Source organism: Trachurus trachurus (assembly GCF_905171665.1).
Source record: "Trachurus trachurus genome assembly, chromosome: 9".
Lineage (NCBI taxonomy): Eukaryota > Metazoa > Chordata > Actinopteri > Carangiformes > Carangidae > Trachurus > Trachurus trachurus.
In genome coordinates this window covers 5,444,763-5,470,791 of record NC_139895.1, presented here as the reverse complement: position 1 = coordinate 5,470,791, position 26,029 = coordinate 5,444,763, and the positions used below count along the sequence as shown (strand labels likewise).

Sequence of the window (26,029 nt, the reverse complement as noted above, 5' to 3'; positions counted from 1 at the left end):
ATTCTGCGTTTGCGCACTACGAATTAAATATATTTTCAAAATAAGAGCCCTGTCAGATAAATTTAGCGCCAGTTTCATTAATTCCTTCATTTTTTCCCACTCAAACCTGGTCGACTGAACCAAATTAAATAATTATTGGATTAATGTTCACATTAAATAGGATTAAATTGAGTATTTCTTTCACATCTCATAGGCTGCTGGAATTATTGTGAAAGCCTCCTCTGCACGCGTTTCCGGTCCGCGGTCAAAACTAAAAAAGCGGAAACGCTTCCTGCGCTGCCCGGGCGGTGTCACCTCCATAGTCGTCCGTCCGTCCGTCCGGCGGTTGCTGCTGCTCGGTCGCCCGGTCTCTCGGTCGCTCTCCTCGGATACTTTGGTGATGCTGCTGCTGCTGGCTGCCGATGGTGGTGTGCAAAGATGAGATGGAGTTGAAGCACAAAAACAGCAAAGTGTCGGGCAGAGTTTGAGTTATTTTTTTTTTTTTACTATTACTATTATTATTATAATTTAAAAAAATGAAGCTGCTGAAGCCGAGCTGGGTGAGCCACAACGGTAAGTGCTAAATGCTTGTGCCGGAATCTGTTGGACCAAGTTGGGCTTTTGTTGTTGATAAGGAGGCATCATGGAGGAGGTGGTGGTGGTGGTGGTCTACACTTGTTTTATACTTGTTTGTCAGTTATTAATCCTCCACAAACCGGACTTAATCACATACTTTAACACACACACTTGTCATTTTTCTTTTAATTTAACACAATCCAGCCCTGTTTCTTCCCAGATTTTATTATTATTAATGTGCACTGCTAACCGTCGGCTAGTTAGCTCAGTTAGTTAGCCCCCCTTCACTCCCTGGCGGTTGGGGTTAGCTCGGATGCTCCTCCTGACGTTAGCTAACTTACCTGCCCAAAAAAACACCACAAGTCGAAGTTGTTTCCTCTTTAATCGACATATTTGCAGCATTTTATGAAACACGTGTGGTTTTAGTGACAGTTTAGGAAGCTAAAAAACACAAAATAACAACAGCAGCAGCAACAACAACAACAACAAAAAAAGAAAAAGAAGTGTCTGTTGGTTGAAACCTCCCGAGCTGTCAGTTAGGGGGAAAGTTAACCTGCGAGCTAACGACTGTTGTCTCACATTTTTACATCATTTAAATCATTTATTTCTCTACGTAAATCCTTGAATGTTGGAAGTTTCCTACAAACTTTAAAATGTTTACTACAACATGTCAAAAAAAGAAAAATCCACACACACTCACACGACCAGAGACTCGTTTATCTTGACCAACGGTTCATAACTGACAATGATAATCAGATCCTCTCTGTTTAAAACAAAATAAGGTTTAATATTAACTTTATTTATGCAGCACATTTAAATACAGGAGATATTTCAATGTAATGTAATATATATTCACAATTCATACAAATAGCATTTATTATTTATTTTCATAGCCAGGGCTCCAGATTGCCCCTAAAATTTGAGAGTGCAAGTAAATGTTACACCTTCTTGCAACATGTGCATCCAGTAAACTTGCTGTTTTGTTTTTCTAACACTGGTTTTTTGTTCTAGGAGCGCAAGCAGAAAATGTAGTGTAAATCGGCATGCAAAACAAATATTCACACTTCCTTTTCGTTCCTGATCCTTTCACACATTGTCCTGCCGCCTGTAATGACAGATTCCAGCTTCTTTGAGTCGCCACTTTCATGTTTCACCAGTGAAAATCAAACAGCAAATTTTTCTGGTTGCACAAGCACAAGTAGATGAAGAATTTACTTGCACTGTCTCAAAATTTAGGGGTGAAATGCCTCCGTTTAGGAAGCCCTGTATATTCACAACTCATACAAATGTCTATCAAGCATTATTTATTATCCGTTTCCATAGCCAGGGCTCCAGACTGCCCCTAAATGGAGGCATTTTGCTCCTAAAATTTGAGACAGTGCAAGTAAATGTTTCACCTACTTGCAACATGTCAGGGCTCCAGACTAACTTTAGTGGCCGCTAACTTAAAATGTCAGGAGTGCAAGCAGAAAATGTAGGGGCGCACACTGTGAATTGAATCAAATATTCACATTTCCTTTTCATTCATGATCTTCAGACACATTGGTGCATCAGGTGGCAGACCTGAGTCGCCCCTGCCACGTTTCACCAGTGTATAGATTTATAACATTTCTTTTAAAAGGCAGTACATTTACAGGTTGCACATGCGCAATAGATGGAAAATTTACTTGCACTGTTTCAAACTTTAGGGGCGATCTGGAGCCCTGCATGTGCAACCAGTAAATTTACTGTTTTGTTTTCTTTTAACACTGGTGAAATGTGGAAGTGGCGACTCCGTCATAACAGGTGGTAACAGGCCAAAGTGTATGAGGGTCATGAAAAGAAAATATGAATATTGTGAATAATTGCTTTGCGTCGATTTATGGTGCACAGTGCACGGCTGCATGCCCCTACATTTTCTGCTCACACTCCTAAAGTTTTAAGTTAGGGGGCCACTGTGCTCCTAGTAAATAAAGTTAATCTGGAGCCCTGTATGTTTTTAGTTTAGTTTAATACGTTTATTTGTATCAGGGACAAATGTACAAAATAACATTAGCCTCGAAATGAGAAGAGATGCCTTGTACCGGATTTAGTTTACTAGCTACTTTCCGTCCGTAGTCCCTGGGCAGGTGAATGATTTTAAACTTTTTTTTGTCTTATTCTTAATTAACTTATTGTTTAGTTGTTGTTGTAGGTCTTTTATGTGACCATCAGAGAGATGCAAACCGGAGTCAAATTCCTTGTGTATATGCAGCATACTTGGCTGGATTCGGATTTTCTGATTCAATAAAAAAAAAAAAAAAAAAAAAAAACCAATATAGAAACAAAGAAAGTGGTTGCACACAGACAGAAGTGGGCGGACAAAGCTGCAACCAGCAGATGTTTGGTTTCAGAAATTAATACTTGAGGGATTATTCTCAACATCGATGATAATCAGTCGCTGATAATCTTCTCTAATGTATAAATATAGTGTAATATCCCTGAGCACATGGTGATAATCCACAAAAACACACAAACACATCCAGTCACAGTGACACAAAGAGAATTCATCAGATATTCATCTGTGGAAAGCTGAAACCAGAACAAACATGTTGTTTAATCAAACCTAGTTCTCAGCCAATTGACTAATTTATCAATGAAATGAAATTTTCAGGGAAGTTTCCTAGAACAGCTGAAGTTATATTTATTTGTATTATTATTATAAATGATTTCTCTACATCAGACACGTCCAGAGAAGCAGAAAACTGTCTCGTCTTAGACCCAGGATGGAACCAACAGGTTTTTCATGATTCTCCTCCGTTACTGCACTAAAACAATAATTACAACAATTAGAGTGAAACCACACGTGGAGACGAGTGAGCAAACGGCTTCATTCACCTGAGAACCAGCGAGTCTGTGATGTCGGCCGCTGTCCGCTCTGTTTTTATCTCTTATATTTTTACACCTCGTACGTAGATGAAGGTAAATATAGATTAGATAAATATAACTCGTATAGAAAACACCTGGTGTTGACAACGTGTTGCATATTGTTTAGCTTCTGTACACAAAGACAGAGTTAACCGAGTTATATTAAGAAAATGTTCAAGACATGTATAAAAAAAACTGCATTGATTCCTGTGTAGTGCTGAAATTTTGATCTTTTGTCACACAAACTTTATTTTTTCTTTATCATCAACTGTTCTTTATTCAGTCCTTCCAGAAACACTGAGTTTTTTCATCGTTGTGGGTAAAGAAATCCTTGATTATGTGACGGGTTATTTATGCAATTTTATGCAACGAAATTGCGGAAACTTTATTGTAAAGCATAAACATAATTGTTTGTATTTACGTTCCTAAGGCAACAGGGGGAAATGGCTGCTCCCCAACATGCAACTTTTTTCAACTTTCTGAAAAGATTATATCTGACTTTTTTTGCAACGAAAAAGCGGGAATTCCGAAATCATGCAAAGCATTTTGCAAGTAAATCGGCTGTAGGCATCTTTAAAATAATGCAAACCCCTACCTCAGTGTTTTTCAATCTTGGGGTCGGGGAGCCCATGTGGGGTCGCCTGGAATTCAAATGGGGTCGCCTCAAATGTCTAGTAATTGATAAAAAACAATTACTGATAAAAATATTTTTTAAACTAATTATTATTCTTTGTAAAAAAATATGATTAAAAACACCAGACACAATCCTAAACAACTTTATTCTATACTTTCACTTTATCAAATTTAATGGACAGGACAGCTGTAGACAGACACAGGACATGGAGAGACATTTTTACTACAAATGAACATGGGATCTAAATGTCCGTGATCAGTTTCTTTGATAATCAATAATCGTTATCGATCCTGATGAAACCGTATCGATGGATCTGTTTTAACTCGTCGTCTGTGTGAATGAATCCATTCAAACTGAGCTTGTTGTGTTTCACAGGCAAACCCATCTTTTCAGTGGACATCCACCCTGATGGGACCAAGTTCGCTACTGGGGGACAAGGTGAGAGACACACACACACACACACACACACACACACACACACACACACACACACACACACACACACACACACACACACTGACTCTTGTGCCCAATTCCAATTCTATTTTCCATCCCTACCCCTACCCCTAGCCCTTAACCCTTGCCCTTGAAACGGAGCTACAAGGAGTAGGGTTGAAAGTCAACTCCTAAGAATTGGGACACCACTTCAACAATCACCTACGTCATCAGTCGTCTCTGCTGGCTTTCACATAGGCAGACGTGACGAGCTTTTGCCACAAATCCCGTATTCAAAACCACGTTAACTTAATAAAATAAAATAAAATAAAATTTAATGAAGACTGATCGGTTCATTGTAAAACATTTATTTATTGATGTAAATGTGGTGATTTCTATACGTAGGCTACAGAGCCCCCAGGCAGCACTGCTCCTGCGTCCAAAACACACATGAAGCTTCACTTTTCATTCAAACAAATTAATGCGACTGACCAGCATTTATCTCCTAAAAAGAATGTAACTACCCGGCGGTAAACCTCTAAAAACCTGCGGGTAAGTTAATTAGCGATCGTCTTTTCTACCGGGATGACGACGGAGGTTGGCCGGCTGACGAGCTCTCCGGACGGGTGGTGTCTCCGTGACGAGCCGTTAATCTGCTCCAACGTGGAGCTTCACTTCTCCAAAAGACATCGGAGCAAACGTCTAAACAGCCGTCATTTGGATAAACCGACCGCACATTGGGGATCTAAACGGCTACTTTCTTGCATGAAAAAATATTAAAACGTAATAACAGCGCTACAGTGAGACATAAAACAGCTGCCGGTTGCCGCAAGATGCATTCTGGGAAACTTGTCATACCCTCAGTTTGTAGTGTGCCCCTGAACACCTGGGACACCCCTACCACTTCATGTGAACGTGCAAAACGAAGGGTTAGGGCCAAGGGCTGGGGCTAAGGGGAGAATTGGAATTCACGGCAGAATGATAAAGACGTGTGTGTTTTAATGTTTGGTTTGTTCTGCAGGAGAGGATTCTGGGAAGGTGATGATCTGGAACATGGCGCCGGTCCTCAGAGACGAGGACGAGAAGAACGAGAATATTCCCAAAATGCTTTGCCAGATGGACAATCACCTAGGTAACCAGCCCGCCAAAAAGTGTAAAAAAAAAAAGAAAAACTTCTTTTATAACCACAGTTAACTCATGTGTTTGCGTGTTTGTGCAGCGTGTGTGAACTGTGTGCGCTGGTCCAACAACGGGCTGTACCTGGCGTCAGGAGGAGACGACAAGCTGGTCATGGTGTGGAGGAGAGCTGCGTACGTACACACACACACACACACACACACACACACACACACACACACACACACACACACTGTTCAAATCCAGGTGATGCATTTCCTGTTACAGGTCTCAGGTGTGTGTGTGTGTCTCTGCAGGTTCATCGGTCCGAGCACGGTGTTCGGGTCGAGCAGCAAACTGGCCAATGTGGAGCAGTGGAGGTGTGTTACCATCCTGAGGAACCACACTGGAGGTGAACACACACACACACACACAGAAAAACACACATGTAGGAAATGCAGTAAAAACACAGTGGTCTTCACTAGTAACACATCTGAAATTAAATAAATGAATAAGTGTTTTAAAAGCATCACATTTGTCAAAAATGTTTTTGTGACATTTGTAAGACTGAATCCCCTGAAAATGTCAAACGGTGTCACCGCAAAATAATGATAGATGTTTAATATTTCATCCACCTACAGTGGATTTAAGTTCTTAACTCTCTTCTTTCTCAGTTCAAATATATTTTTTGCTGTATTTCCATATTTAAATTTTATTGCATTTTAGCATCACGGGGCAGGACTTATCCTAAAAACACCACATTTTTTCTAAATAGGGACAAATTATGTCAAATTAGTCAAGAAACATAGAGCTGTATTGTAAAAGTGAAAAACATTTATTCTATATTTGAGTTCAGATTTATTTCCCTGTGTATATGCACACCTTGACATTGTGTTGCATGATCACATCATTGACTGTGTGTGTGTTAGATGTGATGGACGTGGCGTGGTCTCCTCATGACATGTGGCTGGCTTCCTGCAGCGTCGACAACACCATCGTCATCTGGAATGCTCGCAAGTTCCCAGGTAGGAAAACATTTAGACTTTACAAGAGTTACGGCTCATTCACAAAACACTTGACAGTGGAAACATCTGCAAAATAGGAATAGGGTTCTCACAGATCCTTAAAAAGTCTTAAAAGGCATTGAATTCATTAATCTAAAAACAAGGCCTTAGTTGCCATTAAAATGTCTTCAATCAATCTTTAAAAAGTCTTAATGTTAACACTTGGTAAGTGGGATTTTATGATTGTAATTGGTCTCAAATCTCAAAATAATTGGTATCATTCCTACAAACAGTAGAGAAGTTAGTGGCGGCCGTCACCGCTAAATTTCTCACCACCACCAGCTCTCGAGTCAGTGTTTTTTTAAGGGTTAAATGATGTCACTCATCACCCCCATCATTCATGTAGCAGTCACTTTACCTTGGACCACATAGAAAAGTGGGTAAAATTGTCTCTAACCCTATGTTATTGATGTGGTGGGTTGTTGTTTTTTTTGCATTTGTGTTTATTGTGAAGTCGGTCTTAAATTTCATTTCAAGAGGCATTAAAAAAGTCTTGAAAACTCTTGAATTTAACTTGGCTTAAGCTAGTGGAACCCTGGAAATTGTACTTTTTCAAAATTTCAGAAATATCACTTTTATTTTGTGAAAACCTGCGATGGAAACGCAGCTACTGACACGGCTCCGTCTGTTGTACGTGTTACAGTTTTTCTCGATTTCTAAGACACATTTCTCGAAAGCTGCTCTCCTTTTCTCTAAACTGTGAACACAAACCCCAATTTTCAAGCTACATTCACAAAACCGCAGACTCTTCTGAAACTTGTGCTTTAATTGTGTTTGACTTTTGCCACCTGTGCTCAGCATTATGCAACACAGGTGCATCACAATGAAAATGTGTTGGTAAGATGTGTCTAAACAGGTGAAAAGTGCTGATGGTTTTGCCAAAAGAAGTGACTGATTCAATCAGTGGGTTCAGGCAACTGAGCATTTGGTTCAGACAACAGGGTTTAGTGTTTTAGCAATTGAGAAAAACTGTAATAAAGTGTCGGTTTTGTCATATTCTAATGAAGCTTTTCCTATCCCTGTCTCTGTGGTGTCTCCGTCTTGTCTCCGTCACGTCTCCAGAGATGGTGACGTGTCTGCGAGGTCACACCGGGCTGGTCAAAGGTCTGACCTGGGACCCGGTGGGGAAGTACATCGCCTCGCAGGCCGACGACCACAGCCTGAAGGTCTGGAGGACGGTGGACTGGCAGATGGAGGCCAACATCACCAAACCCTTCAATGAGGTGTGCTAGACTTTAAAGAGATAGTTCAACATTTTTGGCAAATTGGCCCATTGCCATAATCCCTATAGTCATAGCAGCAGTAGGTTCGTTGCCTTTAATTGTTGGTACAAGATGGGATTTCTTGGTTTCCCTCATCAAACTCATCAAATACACAATCCAACAACTCCATAACGCTCTGGTGGACAAGTTGTGACCTGCACATTCACCACGCTATGAGATAATAACACAACGTTACCAGACAGAGTTGTTTTAGAGGGAAATTCATGCAAAACCGCTGATGTGCGTTGCCTTCAGGGACAGTTTTTCATCAAGCAGTCTCTGTATTTCCCTCTAAAACAACTCTGTGTGGTAACGTTGTGTTATTATCTCATAGCGTGGTGAATGTGCAGGTCACAACTTGTCCACCAGAGCGTTGTGGAGTTGTTGGATTGTGTATTTGATGAGTTTGATGAGGGAAACCAAGAAATCCCATGATCCTCCGTAGCGTAGCTCTGAGCAGCTCACAGCTCTGCTCCGCCGTTCTAAAAATAGCTTGCACCGACAATTAAAGGTAACGAACCTACTGCTATGACTATAGGGATTATGGCAATGGGCCAATTTGCCAAAAATGTTGAACTATCCCATTAACCCTTCCCCTCCTCTAACATCTGTGTGTTCTGCCACATCTGGACCTGGACTAATGAATGTGTGTGTGTGTCTCTCTCTCTCAGTGCGGCGGGACGACCCACGTCCTGCGTCTGTCCTGGTCTCCAGACGGTCAGTACCTGGTGTCGGCTCACGCCATGAACAACTCCGGCCCCACGGCTCAGATCGTGGAGCGGGACGGCTGGAAGACCAACATGGACTTCGTGGGCCACCGTAAGGCCGTCACCGTGGTGGTACGTACCGGACCGGGAGACTGATCCACACACAGGGTTCCCATGTGTCCTGGAAAATCTGGAAAACACATGAAAAATTAGAAAAAAAAAGTCAAATGTCCTGGAAAAGCTTGAGTTGTCCTGGAAAATGATTGATCACAGCTACCAGAGCTCTATTTGACTTTTTCAGACCCTGATAAGGATTTCGTTTCCAAAAAAAAAACATGTTTGTGCTGTTCTGTGATAAATTTGTCATAATTTCTAAGCATTTAAAGGGACAACGAGGAGTTTTGGAAAAGCGAAGTGTTTTCTCACTACATTTATGAGCCTCCGCGCACCGTGAAATTCTTTGACCGGTGTAAGACAGACTCATGTTTTCATTCATCAAGAATTAAAGTCAGAGGTTAGAAGACGATCACATACCGTCGTAGTTCTGACCATAAACGACGATTCGGCGGCGTTATTCTCATGACTCGCCACGAAACCGAAAGTAAAGAAACGCTGGTCGGCTCGACCAGCATTTCCACCACTAATAATAACAAAATAACCATAGAGACAAAACCATATATTTATCGAAAAAGGGTCCATTAACAAGTGGTAACGTAGATTCATCCACATTAACGTGAGACTTTTTTTATAACCAAATAGAAACTCCTCGTTGTCCCTTTAAGAGATTATTTCACTAGTTAGAGCCGTAAACTGCACATCTTTATATCAGATTTCTGGGAGAGACAATGAGAGAGAGGAATAAACATAGAAACAAACTGATTAAATTTACAAAAAAAGGTACCATTGTTGAAAAGAACACTTGAATAGGACAGGGGATGAATCAGTGAATGGCTTAAAAACTAATGTCTGTCAGACTGACCGGTTTGTCTGTCTGTCTGTCTGTCTGTGTGTGTTTGTTTTGTGTCTGTGTAGAAATTCAACCCGAAGATCTTCAAGAAGAAGCAGAAGAACGGCAGCTCTCCCAAACCCAGCTGTCCGTACTGCTGCTGCGCCGTGGGCAGCAAGGACCGCTCGCTCTCCGTCTGGGTCAGTACCTCCGCTCCGTCTCAACCACAGACACAACCAAAGGCTTCATCTGATCGGAGCATGGAGCATGGATCGGATAACATCTTGAAAATTGTTTTTTCAAAACTAAAAACAGATTCTCAGATCAAATCACATGATCCAGTCTGTGTTGTTGAAAACTTTTTAGTAGGATCAGGAAAACTTTGATCCCCAAATCTGGATTATTCTAACGCAGCAGTTTGGTGGATTCAGGAATAAAATGTGATTTAAGTTAAATTCTGGTCTAAAAACTGGTGGTCAACTAAACAAACATTTATAATGTAATACATTCGTACACATTTATTGATTTATATTTTACGCCTTATTTTTAAACCATTACAGTGATAAAGTAAAAATAAAGTTGACTTTTGATTATTCCACAAATGAAGAACTTTTCCCCAACTACTGGATAATTTAATGAAATTTGAAGTTTGAATTTGAAATGTGTGGAAAACTGGTGGACACAATGGATTTGACTATTTTGCTGCTGCTCCACCTGTTGTTTACAGACCTTCAGCCTTCAGTCACATTTAACACTCAGTATCCAGTTTGGTCATCTTGAAAAGTTTCTATCTGGATCAGACTGATCCGATCCAACTGGGATAAAAATTAGGTTGGATTAAATGACCCTAAAGTAGGCGGCAAAACAACAACAAGGGATTTAAAAAGATGGATAAATTAGTTCCAGATTAAACCTTTTGAACAACTGAGTCCTGGTGATTAGTTCCAGATTTGTGCAGAAAAAAAACCTTGAAACCTCCGTGTCATTGTAATTATAGGATCATTATTTACAGTGAAGTGTTAATATTATGCATCTTTAATTAGATGTATGTAAGTTATAAGGATGTATAGTGTGTATATGTTTTTCTGACTTTTCTTATCTCTACCATTATATTATATTATATTATATTATATTATATTATATTATATTATATTATTATATTATATTGTGTGATCCCTACTGGGTTTGCAAAGCAGTGGACCATTTTCCTGTAAATTTCCAGAATGTGAATTTGGAACCATGGGAAGTTAAGATGGGGAATGTTGGAATATTCCAAATTAAAAACTTTCCATGGGAATAACAGGAATTTTTGGGGATTAACTGGAAATCGGGGGGTAATATAAACAAACTGTATCATATCCAAACTGGTAAGGATAAATAAATATTATCAACAGACATCCATGCAAAAAATAAAAATAAAAATGACATACAGAAAACATGACATTTCAACACATTTACCTGTGAGTAGAAAGATAAAACTTTAATTCTTGTATTGAACAAAACATGAATGTTGAGTTAAATATTACTTATTACTTGTTTCAGCCAAGTATTTGCTACAATACATTTCCCCCAGCTTTTTTTTTTTTAAGTTCCCTGTTAAAGGGCCAGTCTTAAAGTTTGTAAATTTCCGGTTCATTACCATATATTGGAAAGTAATGACTGGTCTGTGGTCTCTCTGCAGCTGACCTCACTGAAGCGCCCTCTGGTGGTCATTCACGACCTCTTTGATAAATCCATCATGGACATCTCCTGGTGAGTGAACACACACACACACACACATGGTTCATGTCTTTTTAGCTCAGCTGGGGTCAAAACTTTACGCAAGTCTTAGTTTAATGGTTTAATAAAATATATTTACGATGGTGTAAACGTGTGGAGAAGATGGTGACTCTGATGTATTCATGTATCGTGTGTGTGTGTGTGTGTGTGTCAGGACGCTGACGGGTCTGGGGATGTTGGTGTGTTCGATGGACGGCACCGTGGCCTATCTGGACTTCTCATTGGACGAGCTGGGAGACCCGCTGAGTGAGGAGGAGAAGGTGAGACGCTGCGTCGGTTACCATGGGAACATCACTGTTGTTGAAGCTTTGAGTCACGTGGCTTATAGACCATAATACACTTTAAACCACTGACATGTAACAGTAGATTGAAGAAACAGTTTACAGTCGTTTTCCTTCATAGACCCGATGTCAGATAACCGTCCTCTACATTAAAGGGATAGTTCACCCAAAATTCAAATTTCATCATCTCATTATCTACTCACCCTCATGTGGACTAAGGGCTGGGAGAAGTTTCAGAGTCCTCCGTGGCTTCTCTGAGTTACGGGGGGTCCGCGCAGCATATTTGTCCATATAATGGTTGTGAATGGAGCTCACTTTTCTTCGTCCAAAAAGACACACCAAAAAACATCCAAATACCTCCATGCTGCTCATATGTAATGTTCGTCTTGTATTGAAGCCCCGAAATGCGAAATTGTTCCGCTGCACTGACACAGGCAGAGCAGTGAACTGAGACACTGGGAGCTTCCGCTACAAACAAGCTTAAAATATAGACTTATTTAATTTTTTTCGGAACAATTTCTCATATCGGGGCTTCAATACAAGAGGGACATTACAGGAGTTGTCGATCACGCCTGGTAGATAGTGAGGGCCATCCGACTTTGGAATACAGGTCACAGTGATGATGAGTGTTGTAGCTGTCTCCAGTAATGAACCTCAGGGCTGAATGATAAACGGTGTCAAGTGGATGTAAAGTTGTAGCTGATGCATGCCTGTATACGATGTCTCCATAATCTAAAACTGACATAAAAGTTGCTTCAATAAGTTTCTTCCTGCAGTGAAAAGGAAAGGATGATTTGTTTCTGTAGAAAAAGCCTGTTTAATCTGTTAACCTGTTAACCTGTTAAATCGAAAGCAACTGGACTTAGTTATTTGTCTAGTTATTTGTCTAGGCCTAGACAAATAACTAAGTCCAATTGCTTTCGATTTAACCTCCTTTGAAATACTATGACCTGGAAAAATGAGAATATGCACCGGCTTATCGATTTTGAACGAGGTTTTCTACTTGAAAATCTTGATGTTGTTAAGAATCCAGGTCCAACGTCTCCTCTGTGTCTCCTCTCTGTGTGACGTACAGAACAGCATCCACCAGAACATCTACGGGAAGAGTCTGGCCATCACCAGCACCGAGGCGCAGCTCTCCACCACCGTCATCGAGAACCCCGAGATGCTCAAGTACCAGCAGGAGCGGCAGAACTCGGCCCAGAACGCCGCGGGGCCGGGCGCCGCCGGGCCCGAGGCCGCCGCCCCCAAACTCAACAGCGTGATGAACGGAGAGTCTCTGGAGGACATCAGGAAGGTCAGGATGATGAGAAAACATCATGATGGGATGTGAACAGTGTTGTCAAGGTTCACTACCGATGCTGAACGTTTTGTTGTTCTGGTGCAGAACCTCCTGAAGAAGCAGGTGGAGACAAGGACGCCGGACGGACGCAGACGGATCACGCCGCTGTGCATCGCTCAGCTGGACACAGGGTAACTTATATTTACATTTAAAAGGATCAAGTTAAATATAAATGGATTTAAAGGACAATTCCGGTGCAAATTCAACTCGGGGCTGTATTTTCCTAGAACATTTTAGGCCTAAAAGAAGGAATCTTTTTTTTTGTTTGACATTTTTTATTTTTATTTTGTGAGAGCATTACAATACAGTAGTTACCTTTAGGGAACATACAATGTTACTTCTGCCACTCACAATAAAACACATTTTTTATACATACAAAACAATGAACAAAATACACAAAGTTAAATGAATTACATCTGAAAACTTTGAACAAACTGGGAAAGACAGACCTACATAAAAGAGCAAATAAAGAAATGTCTACCAGGGAGTTTTGAAGTAAAGTATGAGTGATACAGATTAATCCTAAAAGAAGGAATCTGAAGATTTTCAGTTTAATTGCTCCTGTTTTGCGGTAGTTGTGTCTGTCCCCGCATCGCCACGGCAGCAATGAATGGGAGCGGATTGAAGTTCTGCTGCTTAGGCTGTTTCCATCCCTCAAAGCATGAACTGTTTCTAAGTTCCCATACATTTCTACTCATCATGGAGTTCATATATCTATCTATCTACTAGATGAATATCCATATCAATATATATAAATACTACATCCATAAGAATATATAAAACACATATATACTGCATAACGGTTAATATCCATAAGAACTCATATGTTTAGCCATTTATTTTGATCCCTCATCTTCCATAAACCTATTTAGAAATAACTTTTCATGCCCAAATGTCCTGGAAAAGCTTTGAGTTGTTCTGGAAAAAACAAAAAGAACATATTTTTGTTTTGTTCTATGATAAATTTAAGTTGTCATAGTTTCTAAGCATGTCACAGATTATTTCATAGATAGGTCAGAGCCACAGACTGCACGTCTTTAAATCAGAGAGGAATAAACATAGAAACATGCACGTACAACAATAAAGTTTAACTGTAGAAAAGTTCTTGAAAAGCTGAATGGGAAAGTCACGCTCTTCCTCCTCCTCCTCCTCCTCTCTCAGGGACTTCTCCCCGGCTCTGTTCAACAGCGCTCCCATCCTGCCGTCGGGTTCGTCCATGTCCAGCCAGCTGACCCCTCAGCTCAGCTCCGACTCCAGCCCGGGTCCGGCCTCGTCTCTGGGGCTGCGGCCCGGCCACGACGCCATGCTCACCTCGCCGCCGGCCGGCAGCGCCGCCAAGGGCCTGGACGACAAGGACGGGTACGCATTTATTATTTACTTATCCATGCATTTATTTACTTGTTCAATCGTTTTTGGTTTTCTCTCCTTATTTATTAACTTTATTTATTTATTATTTATTTACTTTTTTTCTTTTCTCTTCCTCCCATTCGCACAGCTTCTTTCATTCATTTTATTAATTAATCAATTTATCTGTCTATTCTTATTTATTCACTCACATCCAATTCCACTTAAAGGGATAGTAGCATTTTTTTAAAGTGGGGTTGTATGATCTCCAAATAGCCCCTAAGTACTTTAATTGCAGTAGAAGACTCTCTGCACTCCTCCCGTTAGCAACGCCAGCCCATAATAGCCCTGCCCAGAGATTTACAACATACAGTGTTGTGAACAGACCCAAAGAAACGGCCTAAAAGAGGTTTTACCTAAAAAAAAATACACAGTTCCATTGTTCGCTATAATATAATTTTTTCCAGCCCTTCAAAGTGCAGGAAAAACACAGTTTTTATTTGGACCCAATCAACTGCTGATTGGCGGGCACTAACCCTGGGCGGAGGGATACGTGAGTTGGTTAGGTCCAAATAAAAACTGTGAAAATAGGCCGTTTCTTTGGGTCCATTCACAACAATGTATGTTGTAAAGCTCCCTGTCCCTATTTCTTCCTTCTTTACCTCCAGAATTAATGCTGTCATCAGTACTATTATGAGTTATGTTTGCTATCACAACTGTTATCCCTACTGCCCTTTATTTCGTGTTTGTTATTGCGACCTATGTCACCGTCGTGATTCTTTAATTTCTTTCCTTATCTTTGCACTATTACACCACCACACTGCTACACTGCACTCAAACTACACACGCACATCTTGTGTATCCATTGCTGTACGTCCGTTATGTTGTTTGTCTTGTGTTTCACAATAACATTTTTTTTAAAAAGGACAGAGACAAGACGCTCCTCATCAACCAGTTTGTTTCTCTTCTTCTCACCTTCTGTTTCCTGTGTTTTCCAGGGTGAAGTCCAGTCTGCTGCTCACCTCGGCCTCCAAGATCGAGCCCATGAAAGCTCTGGACTCGCGGTTCACAGAGAGGTCGAAGGCCACGCCGGGCGTCACCGCCGCCATCACCTCCACCGCCGGCCTCACGCCGCTAGACAGGTTCAGTACAACGGCCTCACAAACACTAATGTTACTGAGTCAGCGGGAAACAGAGACACAACAGGAAAAAACCTGCAGAGTTTGGGCTCATTTGCTTCTTTAACACGTCTCCTTTCAGAATAATGGGGGAAAAAATGGTAGAAAATCCATATTAAGGGTTTTATTTTAATTCATTTCATCTGTAAGTTTCTCTTAAATTTACCAAAGTTAGTCTGCCCCATGTCATGTCAGGTATCATTGTAAAGCTCTCTCACCTGAACAATGATGTAGGCTCCAAAAATCATCATCTTTTCCTTTGTATCAGCAACAAATCGTAAAAGTATGATTTACCTTAACAATCTATGTAATTTTACAGTACAAGTCTTTAAAGGCCGTTTTCCCAGAATGAGTTTTTCAGACTCAGACTCTGAGCTAGAAATCTCCACTTACAGACACCAAACCTTCCACTTTGATCCCTTTCTATATTCTGAAGGTTTTTACAGAGGGGATTGTTGATATATCATTCACAGTCTGATTTATACAACATTTCATTCCTAAAAACATGGAGAAATTAGATTTTTAGGGCTGGTGACAGTATTTTCTCATTTACAGAGTGATGAAAAGAGATATCCAAAATCCTCCTCTGTAAAAACTTCTGACTCTAATATGTCAACAAAATAAAACAAGAATTTTAAAGTAACTTTATCCATTGTTCAGATTTCGGTTCGGGAAATGTATGAAAATTAGTGCATATTTCATCAGATATTGCCTCATTTACATATTTAAACATAAAATCTGACAAAACTTGTAATACAAAAAATATTTGTCTTAATGTGAGTGATAAACTTGGGAAGTTTCATGGTGATATCTGTTAGTTAAAATTTTTTCCCTATTCACCTGTAGTGTCTGACCTTAAAGAAAAAGTAGAAACGTAAAATAAATGCAGGAAAATGTGTAAACTAATATTTTGTCATCACCAAAATAAATGTATTTTACATTTATTTAGGCATTTTACAGTTTGATTCTGTATTTACAGTGGGAAAAATAAGTGTTGCTCTTATTACACTTGATCAAATGTGAATTAATTGATAACCTTTATATGACAATGTTATTTCTGGATTATTTATTCTCTCTGTGTGAGAATCAACGGTTCAGTTTGAGTGAAGTGGTTCAGCAGGAACGAGAGAGATGAAACATACTGAGACTGTTGTGTTGCCGTGGCGTCCAACAGGCCGAAGGACGTCGTCTCCGCCCTGAAAGACGTGAAGACCAAAGAGGACACGAGCAGCGACAGCGAGGACAAGATGGCCGCCATCAACAAGAACCTGGCCTTCGGCAAGAGGAAAGCGGACATGCTGATGGACGGAGCCGAGGTGGTGGAGAAGAAGAAGAAGGGACGGCCGCGGAAAGACAAGATGGCCGCCACGCCGCTGGTCCAGCAGCCCTTCACCCAGGTAGAGGGAGGAGAGACGGACACAGCTGTTCTCTAGGAAACATCTGGAAGCTGCTGCTGGTTCTAAACATGGTGTTGTCTCCTCTTCCTCCTCCTCCTTTTCCTCTTCCTCTCTCCTCCCTTTCTTCCTCTTCTTCCTCTCTCCTCCTCCCTCTCCTCCTCCCTTTCTTCCTCTTCTTCCTCTCTCCTCCTCCTCCTCCTCCACTTCTCCTCTTCCTCTCTCCTCCTCTTCTTCCTCTTCCTCTCTTCTCCTCCCCTTTCTCCTCTTCCTCTCTCCTCCTCTTCCTCTCTCCTCCTCCTCTTTCTCTCTCCTTCTCCTCCCTCTTCCTCACTCCTCCTTGTCTTCCTCTCTCCTCCTTGTGTTCCTTTTCCTCCTCCCTCTCTTCCTCTCTCCTCCTCCTCTCTTCTCCTCCTCCTCCTCCCTCTCTTCCTCTCTCCTCCTCTTCTCTCCTCTTTGTTTTCTTCCTCCTCCCTCTCTTCCTCTCTCCTCCTCTTCCTCCTCCTCTTCCTCTCTCCTCCTCCTCCTTCTCCTCCTCCTCCTCCTCCTCCTCCTCCCTCCTCCTCCTCCTCCTCCTCAGATCACTCCTCCTGTGGAGAGGGAGAGCAGCAGAGTAGCAGCTCCTCCTGCGGCTCCTCTAGTTGTTCTCAAGCTGCCGACACCGAGCACAAAGAAGTCCTTCAGTCTGCAGGTAACACACCTGAGAACAAACCTCACACCTGTCGCTCATCTACAGGAACAGTTGGACAAGTCTTTTTATTTATTTATTTATTTATTTATTAATTATATTTTATATTCATTTTGTTTTTTTTAAATATTTATTATGAGTTGGAATCAATAAAAATGTTTGATTTAGTTTTAATAAGACTAAGGACCACAGAAAGATTAGATTACACTTCAGACGACAAAAATTCAGGCCGATTTTAACAACATTTTATCGTGGCCGACAAATTTCCAGCACAACCTGATTAAGAACAACGGGACGATGAACGGACGTGTAGTGGAACATAACTGAAGAACAGTGACTTTACATCTAGGACGCTCCACGACGCCTCGACCAGGACTCTAGTTTTATCGTTTCTCTGTCTCCTATGACATGAACCGAGCCTAGAAATCTAGACGCACCCTAGCGGCTCCGTAGGTGGGTCTAGAAACGAGCCATAGGAACTTTTTGAGTCTCGAACACCGTTTGTGTTCACCAATCACGGCGCTCTATCTGTTTAGAGAGTCGTTGGGCGGCTTAACGCCATGACGACATACATTTTAATTGGCTTGTCAGGCTACCGTCATCCTGCTCTTTGCTCTGATTGGTCGTAGCGCTACCCTATTGGTGCAGAGGCAGTTTGAAAGACAGCCTTCATCCCGCCCCCTGGATTGATCCGAGGTCTACCGGTCGTTGCCAGACTAGACATTTTAATGATATAATAGATAGATTATAAGAGATAGAGATAGATAATGATATATAGTCTGGCTTGTCAGGCTAGCATGAACCACAATTTCTACCACAACGATTCTTTACCATCGGGGAAAATATCATGTAGTCTGATCTGATCCTGGCTTGAATAAGTCGACAGAAAGACTTAAAGGTGTACAGAAAAGAAAACTGAATTTAAGCCCACTCTGGATCATAAAATTAGTGTAATAACTCATCTTTCAGACGTTGTAGGCCAAACTTTGTGCAAAATTCTATTTTTGAGTAAATCCGGGATGAAAGTGTGTATTTTTTTTTTCGCATTGGATAATGCAGGCGCACGGATTATACATCAGCCTGTACACGATTCACCAGCCACTGATATTGCATCCGTCATCCGTCATTCAAACGTCTGAGACACGCACACACACACGGAGCTCGGGCTTGTCCCAAACTTTGAATATCCCGCCCGCTCGATAACGACCAATCAAATTCGTTTTCCTCACTCGGGTAAACTCGTGTTGCAGCTCGTGACAACTCGGCGCGACAAACAGGACAAACGGCCATTTCTGTACAGCTTTATGTGTAACTGTGTGTGTGTGTGTGTGTGTGTGTGTGTGTGTGTGTGTGTGTGTGTGTGTGTGTGTGTGTGTGTGTGTGCAGGCGAGCATGGAGCCGGCCGTCTTCCTGGAGGTGGAGAACGAGGTGTCTCTGGTTGCCGGGACGCGGCTCAGTCAGCTGCGATGCTCCAGAGACGGACGGGACTGGAACACGCTGCTGCCCAGCTCCGTGGTGACGGCGGCCGGCAGCAGGTGGGACGAACCACATGTCTTCATGTCTTTATGTCTTTATGTCCTCATGTCTTTATGTTTTCATACTCAGCAGCATCTGGTTCACATGGAGCCAGATATTCAGATTAGAATCAGTTTAGAGTCCAAACTGAATGAAAACGCTGCAAATAAATATCCCTATCTCAGTCAGAATAAACAGAGGTGGAATAAACCTTTTCTTAAACTGAAAGAAAGAAAGGCAAGGCATCTTATATAGCGCAGGCAACTCAATGTGCTTTACATAAAGGCAAAACATTTAAAAAGCTTAAACAGCATAAAAACAAACAATTTTTTAAAAATTGTAAAACATTAAACAGAATTAAAAGCAAGAGCAAAGAAGAATAAAACGTAGAGAGAGAAAAGAAAATAGGTAAAGTATAAAATTCTTAAAAAGAGCTCAGCTAGAAGCACATGAAAAGAGAAATGTTTTTAACCTGGATTTAAAAAAGAACGTAAAACGACATCATTTAAACAGTGAAACTGAACGTTGTCTGGTTTTGTTGTTTCTGCTCCGTGTCGACGTAAATGTGTAGCGACGTTTCTTCATTTGTAAATGATTGAATGAAAGAGTCAAAACAATCTGATCCAATTTTTTTTCTGGGCAAATTGAATCGTAGGCAACTGGACTTGTATTTGTCTGGGAAGACGTTTCACCTCTTATCCGAGGGGCTTCATCAGTTCGTACGCAACAAGTCTCACTAGTCTACACTAGTCCAACTAGATAGACTGGATAAGAGGTGAAACGTCTTCCCAGACAAGTCCAGTTGCCTACGACTCAATTTGCCCAGAAAAGAACGATGGCGACGACCTGGATGAATGAGAATATCCACAGACAATCCGATCCAATCCATTTTATTTATAAAGCACCATTTTAAATAAACACAAAGGTTTCCAAAGTGCTGTACAGTAAAATAAACACAATAAAAACATAATAAAAATATAAAATACTAAAGATAAAAAACACAATAGAACATAATAGAAAAAGAGGGTTTTATGAGGAGATTTAAAATTAAACAGTGAGGAAACAACGAACAACTATTGAGCTGATCAGACTATAGATCTCCATCTTTGACCAGTCGCTGGATGTTTTGATTTCGTCTTTAACAGGTTTGAAAATTCAAATCTGACGCAGCTCACATGCAGCGGCTCATGGAAACAGTTAAAACCTGAAAAAACCTGGTAACCCGGAGAGATAACAGCTGTTTCTTCCTCCTCTCTCTCCTCTCCCTCAGTGAGGTCATCGCCGTGGCCTGCGAGGACCGGATGCTGTCGGTGTTTTCCTCCTGCGGCCGGCGGCTGCTTCCGGCCATCCAGCTGGGAACGCCGGCGTCGGCGCTGCACTGCTCCGCCCACTTCGTCATGGCTCTGACGGCCGGCGCCACGCTCTCCGTCTGGTCAGATAAAACCTCTCCCCTCACTGCTGCTCACATTTATTTAGAGTTTCAGGGTGTGTGTGTGGTTGTGGAGCAGCCGGTGACTGACTGGTGTTGTGTTGTGTTTGTGACCCACAGGGACGTTCAGAAGCAGAAAGCTCTGGTGAAGAACGAGTCTCTTCTCACTATTTTATCTGGTGAGAAACTGCAGCATGGGACCACACGGGAAACATTCATGAGACACTGAGGGAACAAAATACACTCACTGAGAATCTATTATTATAAACAGATCTGATCGACTCTCTTTAACACATTAAAATCAGTTCTTTAGGTTTTATAGGTTAATAAACTGCTGATTTAAATATAATTCTCTGTGCAGCAGCTGTTAAAAGAGACATATTCTGCCCCTTTTCCACCAATTAAAATAGTTCCCAGGTGTCTGTGACATGTTGTGGTCAAAATCCCCCAAGGATCAAACATCACAGCTCTTTTCATCCTCTCTAAACAGTCCTGTTCAGAACGGCTGCTTTCAGTGCCTGTCCCTTTAAATGCAAATGAGCCACTGCTTGCCCCTCAGGGAGCCTGAAAGTTATAGATTTTTTTTTGGTCATTTCTCACATTTGGGGGTCAGAAGGCAAAACAAACACCCAGATAAATGTTAAAGAGCCTTCAGAAAGTGATATTTCCATAATATGTCCCCTTTAACATGGAAACAGTGAGATCACAGTAGTTACTCTTATGTGAAAATGACCAGGGTGCAACCTTTATTTTACTCGCTGCTCACTGAGGTTTCCCTCATTTACCAGGATGACAAGTTTACAGCAGCAATAAATAAATAAACATTGAATTACATGTAAAAACAATCACAGACACCGTACATTTAAAATCATATTCTCCAGCCCCGAAGCCTGTTGGAGAATATTCCAAGAGTTTGATTTCTATGAATATAAAGATTTATGTTAATTAGACAGAACCAGTGTTTCCTGTGACTTTTCCTATATTTAAAGGTGTATTACACCTGATGAGCCTGAATGTTTCTATTTCCACTCTCATCACACGACTCTGATAAAGTTTTATATGATGAAGTTTTACAGAAGAAGGAGTTTATTTATGTAGCACATTTCCTGCCAGAGGCAACTTGACATGCTTCACAGCCAAAGAGCATAAATAAACAAAGTAAAGCCATGACAAAATAATCATTTAAAAACATAAAAACCTAAAACACACCTCTCCCTGAGTGACATCATCATTGTTATTGTTGTCTGTGCAGGTGCTGACGCCACAGTGTCTCAGTCTCTGCTGACTCAGCAGGGCGTCCCCGTCATCGGCCTGTCCAACGGGAAGTCGTACTGCTTCAGCTCCTCGCTGGAGACGTGGTGAGACACCCACACTCACATTTATTTATTTATTTATCTGTTAATCTGTCTGTGTTTGTTTGGTTTGTTTCCATCAGACGAGTCTCTGTGTCTCTGAGTCTCTAAAAAAATAAAAAAATAATCTAAAACACGATGAACTGAGAAGACGCTGAAGGTGTGTGTGTGTGCTCCGTCTCCCTCAGGACTCTGATAGCAGATAAAGGAGACTCTCTGGTCCAGTGTGCCGACTTCAGGAGCTGCCTGCCTACCCACGATGCACCTGTGGCCTCGGGGCCGCTGGCTGTGATGCAGGGACGCAACCTCAAGTAGGAACTCACGTCGTCTTCCCTCCACCTGTCAGCGCCCTGAACTGTGTCAACCTGATCTAAAGGATAATTACCGTTTTTTTTTTACATTCTGGACCTTATTTCTAGCATAAAATACGATCATTTACTCACCCAGATAACTTTGGTGTCATTACAAGTCGTTCTGACAGAATGAGCTCCAGCCGAGAGCCGCGTATATCCGTATAATGGAGTCTACAGGGCAGCAGAATGCAGCCTCTAAATAACACATTATCTGCAGAGAAACTCCTTCATTTCACCAATATTTAGTTCTGATAAACTAGTGCTGTTCCCCTCTGAGTCCGGGGTTAGCTGTTATCAACATCCGGGGTCTGTAGGTTGACCTACTGACCTCTGACCTGGATGATGTCATCTCTGAGCGTGGCCGTGGTCAGAGGTCAGTATCATAACTAAATATTGGTGAAATGAACGAGTTTCGCGGCGGATAATGTGTTATTTAGAGGCTGCATTGCGCTGCCCCGTGTACTTGCAGGGTTCCTATGCAAGTATGGAAAGTATGGAAAAGTATGGAATTTTATTTTATATATTTCCAGGTCTGGAAAAGTATGGAAAATGGATTGTATGAAAATATATTTTATTTTATTAATCTTATCTTGGTTTGGTCTTATCTGAAGTTATTTGGGTTAACTATTTTGTATGTGCTATTGTACCTAGCTACAATCTCCTGGAAATTATTTGGTTGCATAATGGCATACACATTCAGAATAATGAAAACAAGATAAATTGCATGCTTTTTTTTATATTATGCACATCTGTTTACTTAAATATCACAAATTAGGGTCTGGAAAAAGTATGGAATTTGGACATTTCAAATGTGTAGGAACCCTGTACTTGCATTATACGGATACAGTATACGCGGCTCTCGGCCGGAGTTAATTTCATCGGAACGACTTGTAATGACACCAAAGTTATCTGGGTGAGGAAATGATCGTATTTTATACTAGAAATAAGGTCCAGATTGTAAAAAAACGGTAATTATCCTTTAAACTGATGCTCAAACAGAACCAGCTCCTAATGAAGTGTGTCTCTGTGTGTGTCTCTGTGTGTCTCTGTGTGTGTGTGTGTGTGTGTGTGTCTGTGTGTGTGTGTGTGTGTGTGTGTGTGTGTGTGTGTGTGTGTGTGTGTGTGTGTGTGTGTGTGTGTGTGTGTCTCAGCGCGGGGCGTCTGGCGTCCCGCCTCTCCTCCACCCCCCACCACCTGCAGCAGAGCATGACGCTGGCCTTCCTGGAGAACCAGCTGGCGTCGGCGCTGACGCTGCAGTCGGCGCAGGAGTACCGCTACTGGCTGCTCATCTACGCCCGTTTCCTGGTCAACGAAGGTACCGTGACAACGCCGCCTGGCAACGCCGTCTATTCACACACTTATTAAACACTGATGCAGAACTCTAAAGTGTGTGTGTGTGTGTGTGTGTGTTGCAGGCTCAGAGTACCGTCTCAGAGAGCTCTGCAAGGAGCTGCTGGGTCCCGTCCACAAGTCTGCAGCCTCGGCCTGGGAGCCCACCACTCTGGTACCACGGCAACAACAACAACAACAACACTGCTCACATCATACATACATAGATCTCATGTCACGTCACACAGCGCCATCTTTAGGACCGACTTGCAAAATGCCGTCTGTCTGTCGTAGGGTTGCAAAGGGGCGGAAAATTTCCGGTAAATTTCCAGAAACTTTACATCGGAAGTTAAGCTGGGGAATTTTGGAAATATTCCAAATTGGAAACTGAAAATTATTGCGAATTTATGGGAATTAACTGGAAATTGGGGGTAATTAAACAAGCTGTATCATATCCAAACATAAATGTAAATATTTAGTTTTGTCATAAGCAGACATCCATGCAAAATAATACAATTAAAAAACATGACATTTCAACAGATTTATTTGTGAGTAGAACTTTATCAAGTTTTAAATCTTGTATGAACAATCAATTCCCGTTATTTCCCATGGAAAGTTTCAATTTTGCAACCCACTCTGTCGCCTCGTGGGCTGCGACAACAAGCCTCACAAAAAAGAGTGGATTAACCTTTTTTATTACACAGCTCTACTGAATGCTGCTTTCCGAGTAATTATATTCTATTTTTTTATTTATTATTATTTATTTATTTAGCACGAACAATATCATTTAAAACACCATGGACAATCATCATGACTGGGATGTGCAAAGGGGAGGTATGAAACCCAAAAGGGCTTATATAAAAATCTCACCCACATTATTCAAAAAACAAATTTGTTACAGGTTAAAAACAATAACATAGGATTCTATATATATAGATATTTTGATTCTGCATCTTACGGTCTGTTATTTCTCTATAACAGACGGCAGAGACCTTTCTACTGCAGATATTATACCTAATGGCCATTTGTAGCTCATACAACCCCACTTCAAAAAAAGCTGAATTATCCCTTTAAAGTATCTTTTTTTTTGTTGTAGTCACCGTTGCTTTTTGTCAGCAGCTGTTTTTGACTGACACATCTTTCATCGTAGCTGCGTCCGGGTCGCCTGTCGGTCCTCAAGATGGCGCTCACAACCAAAATGTGATGATGATGATGATGCTGCTGATGATGCTGCTGCTGCTCTGTCACCACGGTAACGGCCATTGTTTCCCTCTGCCTCCAGGGTCTCCGTAAGCGGGAGCTGCTGCGGGAGGTGCTGCCGGTCATCGTGGAGAACCTGCGATTCCAGAGACTGTTCACGGAGTACCAGGACCAGCTGGAGCTGCTGCGCAACAAATAACACACACAACACACACACACACACACTCTCTAACACACAGACACACACACACACACACTTGTTGGACTCTTCGTGAAGCTGGCTCGGCTCGGCTCGGTGCAGGTGAACTCTGACGAACGCTCACCGGGGAGCAGCGGAGCTTCGACTTGTCTTCTTTCTTTCTTTTTCTGTTTTTTGTTTTTTTTTACTCCACAGTTTCAGTTTGAACTGCCGTCTTCTTTTTGTGTGTGTGTGTGTGTGTGTGTGTGTGTTTTCTGACCTATGCACCTCTCTCCTGCCTCCTAATCATGAACCCGTGAAGATGAATTGAAGAGAGACGGCCGTAGCTCCAGTTTTTCGATCAGAGGAGGAAGTGAATCAGAACGGATGTAAAAAGGAGCAATACGCGAGTTACCAAAGTGATGCCTTTTTTAACGTGCAGGAAGAAGCACAGGGACAGAATCTGCACGGTGGCGGCGAAGAGGAGGAGGAAGGGTCGGCTGTTGTTGGACTATAAATGACTTTTTTTCTTTTCTTTTTTTCTGATGCCAAAATGTGAAGAAGTCGAGTCAGAAAAAAAAAGGGATCTGAGAGCGTTTTTACGTGCAGCTGAGAAAACTCCACATGAAATAGAAATTGTATTTGTTCACTAAAAGAGGAAGAAGCACAGCAGCCGCATCTCCATCATCTGATTCCTCACACACACACACACACACACACACACACACACGACCACGTCAGACTGAATAATCAAGTAGAGAAACAACACAACGCAGCTCGACAACGCAGAAATCAGCAGTTAAAGGGATAGTTCACTCAAAATTGACATTTCTGAACTCATTATCTACTCCCCCTCATGTCGACTAAGGGCTGGGAGAAGTTTCCATATAACGGTTGAGAACGGAGCTCACTTTTCTTCGTCCAAAAAGACATCCAAATACCTCCATGCTGCTCGTATGTAATGTCCCTCTTGTATTGAAGCCCCAACATGAGAAATTGTTCCGAAAAAAATTAAATAAGTCTATATTTTAAGCTTGTTTGTAGCGGAAGCTCCCAGTGTTG

General features: G+C 41.6%; 1 protein-coding gene across 1 annotated transcript; it reads left to right on the top strand.

The window, feature by feature from the left end:
• Window positions 1-344: 344 nt before the first annotated feature.
• Window positions 345-24,988, top strand: hira (histone cell cycle regulator a; the record flags this gene model as incomplete). The annotated part of the gene is made up of 25 exons (XM_083978984.1): window positions 345-552; window positions 4,451-4,513; window positions 5,532-5,642; window positions 5,730-5,820; window positions 5,944-6,038; window positions 6,556-6,651; window positions 7,753-7,913; window positions 8,624-8,791; window positions 9,692-9,805; window positions 11,287-11,357; window positions 11,539-11,644; window positions 12,741-12,962; window positions 13,053-13,138; window positions 14,169-14,366; window positions 15,350-15,493; window positions 16,704-16,926; window positions 17,504-17,614; window positions 18,998-19,146; window positions 20,397-20,558; window positions 20,676-20,734; window positions 21,808-21,913; window positions 22,096-22,218; window positions 23,412-23,575; window positions 23,676-23,764; window positions 24,872-24,988. Exons 1-25 carry the CDS (start codon window positions 516-518, stop codon window positions 24,986-24,988), a joined length of 3,066 nt encoding a protein of 1,021 aa, XP_083835110.1. The 5' UTR covers window positions 345-515.
• Window positions 24,989-26,029: the final 1,041 nt, after the last annotated feature.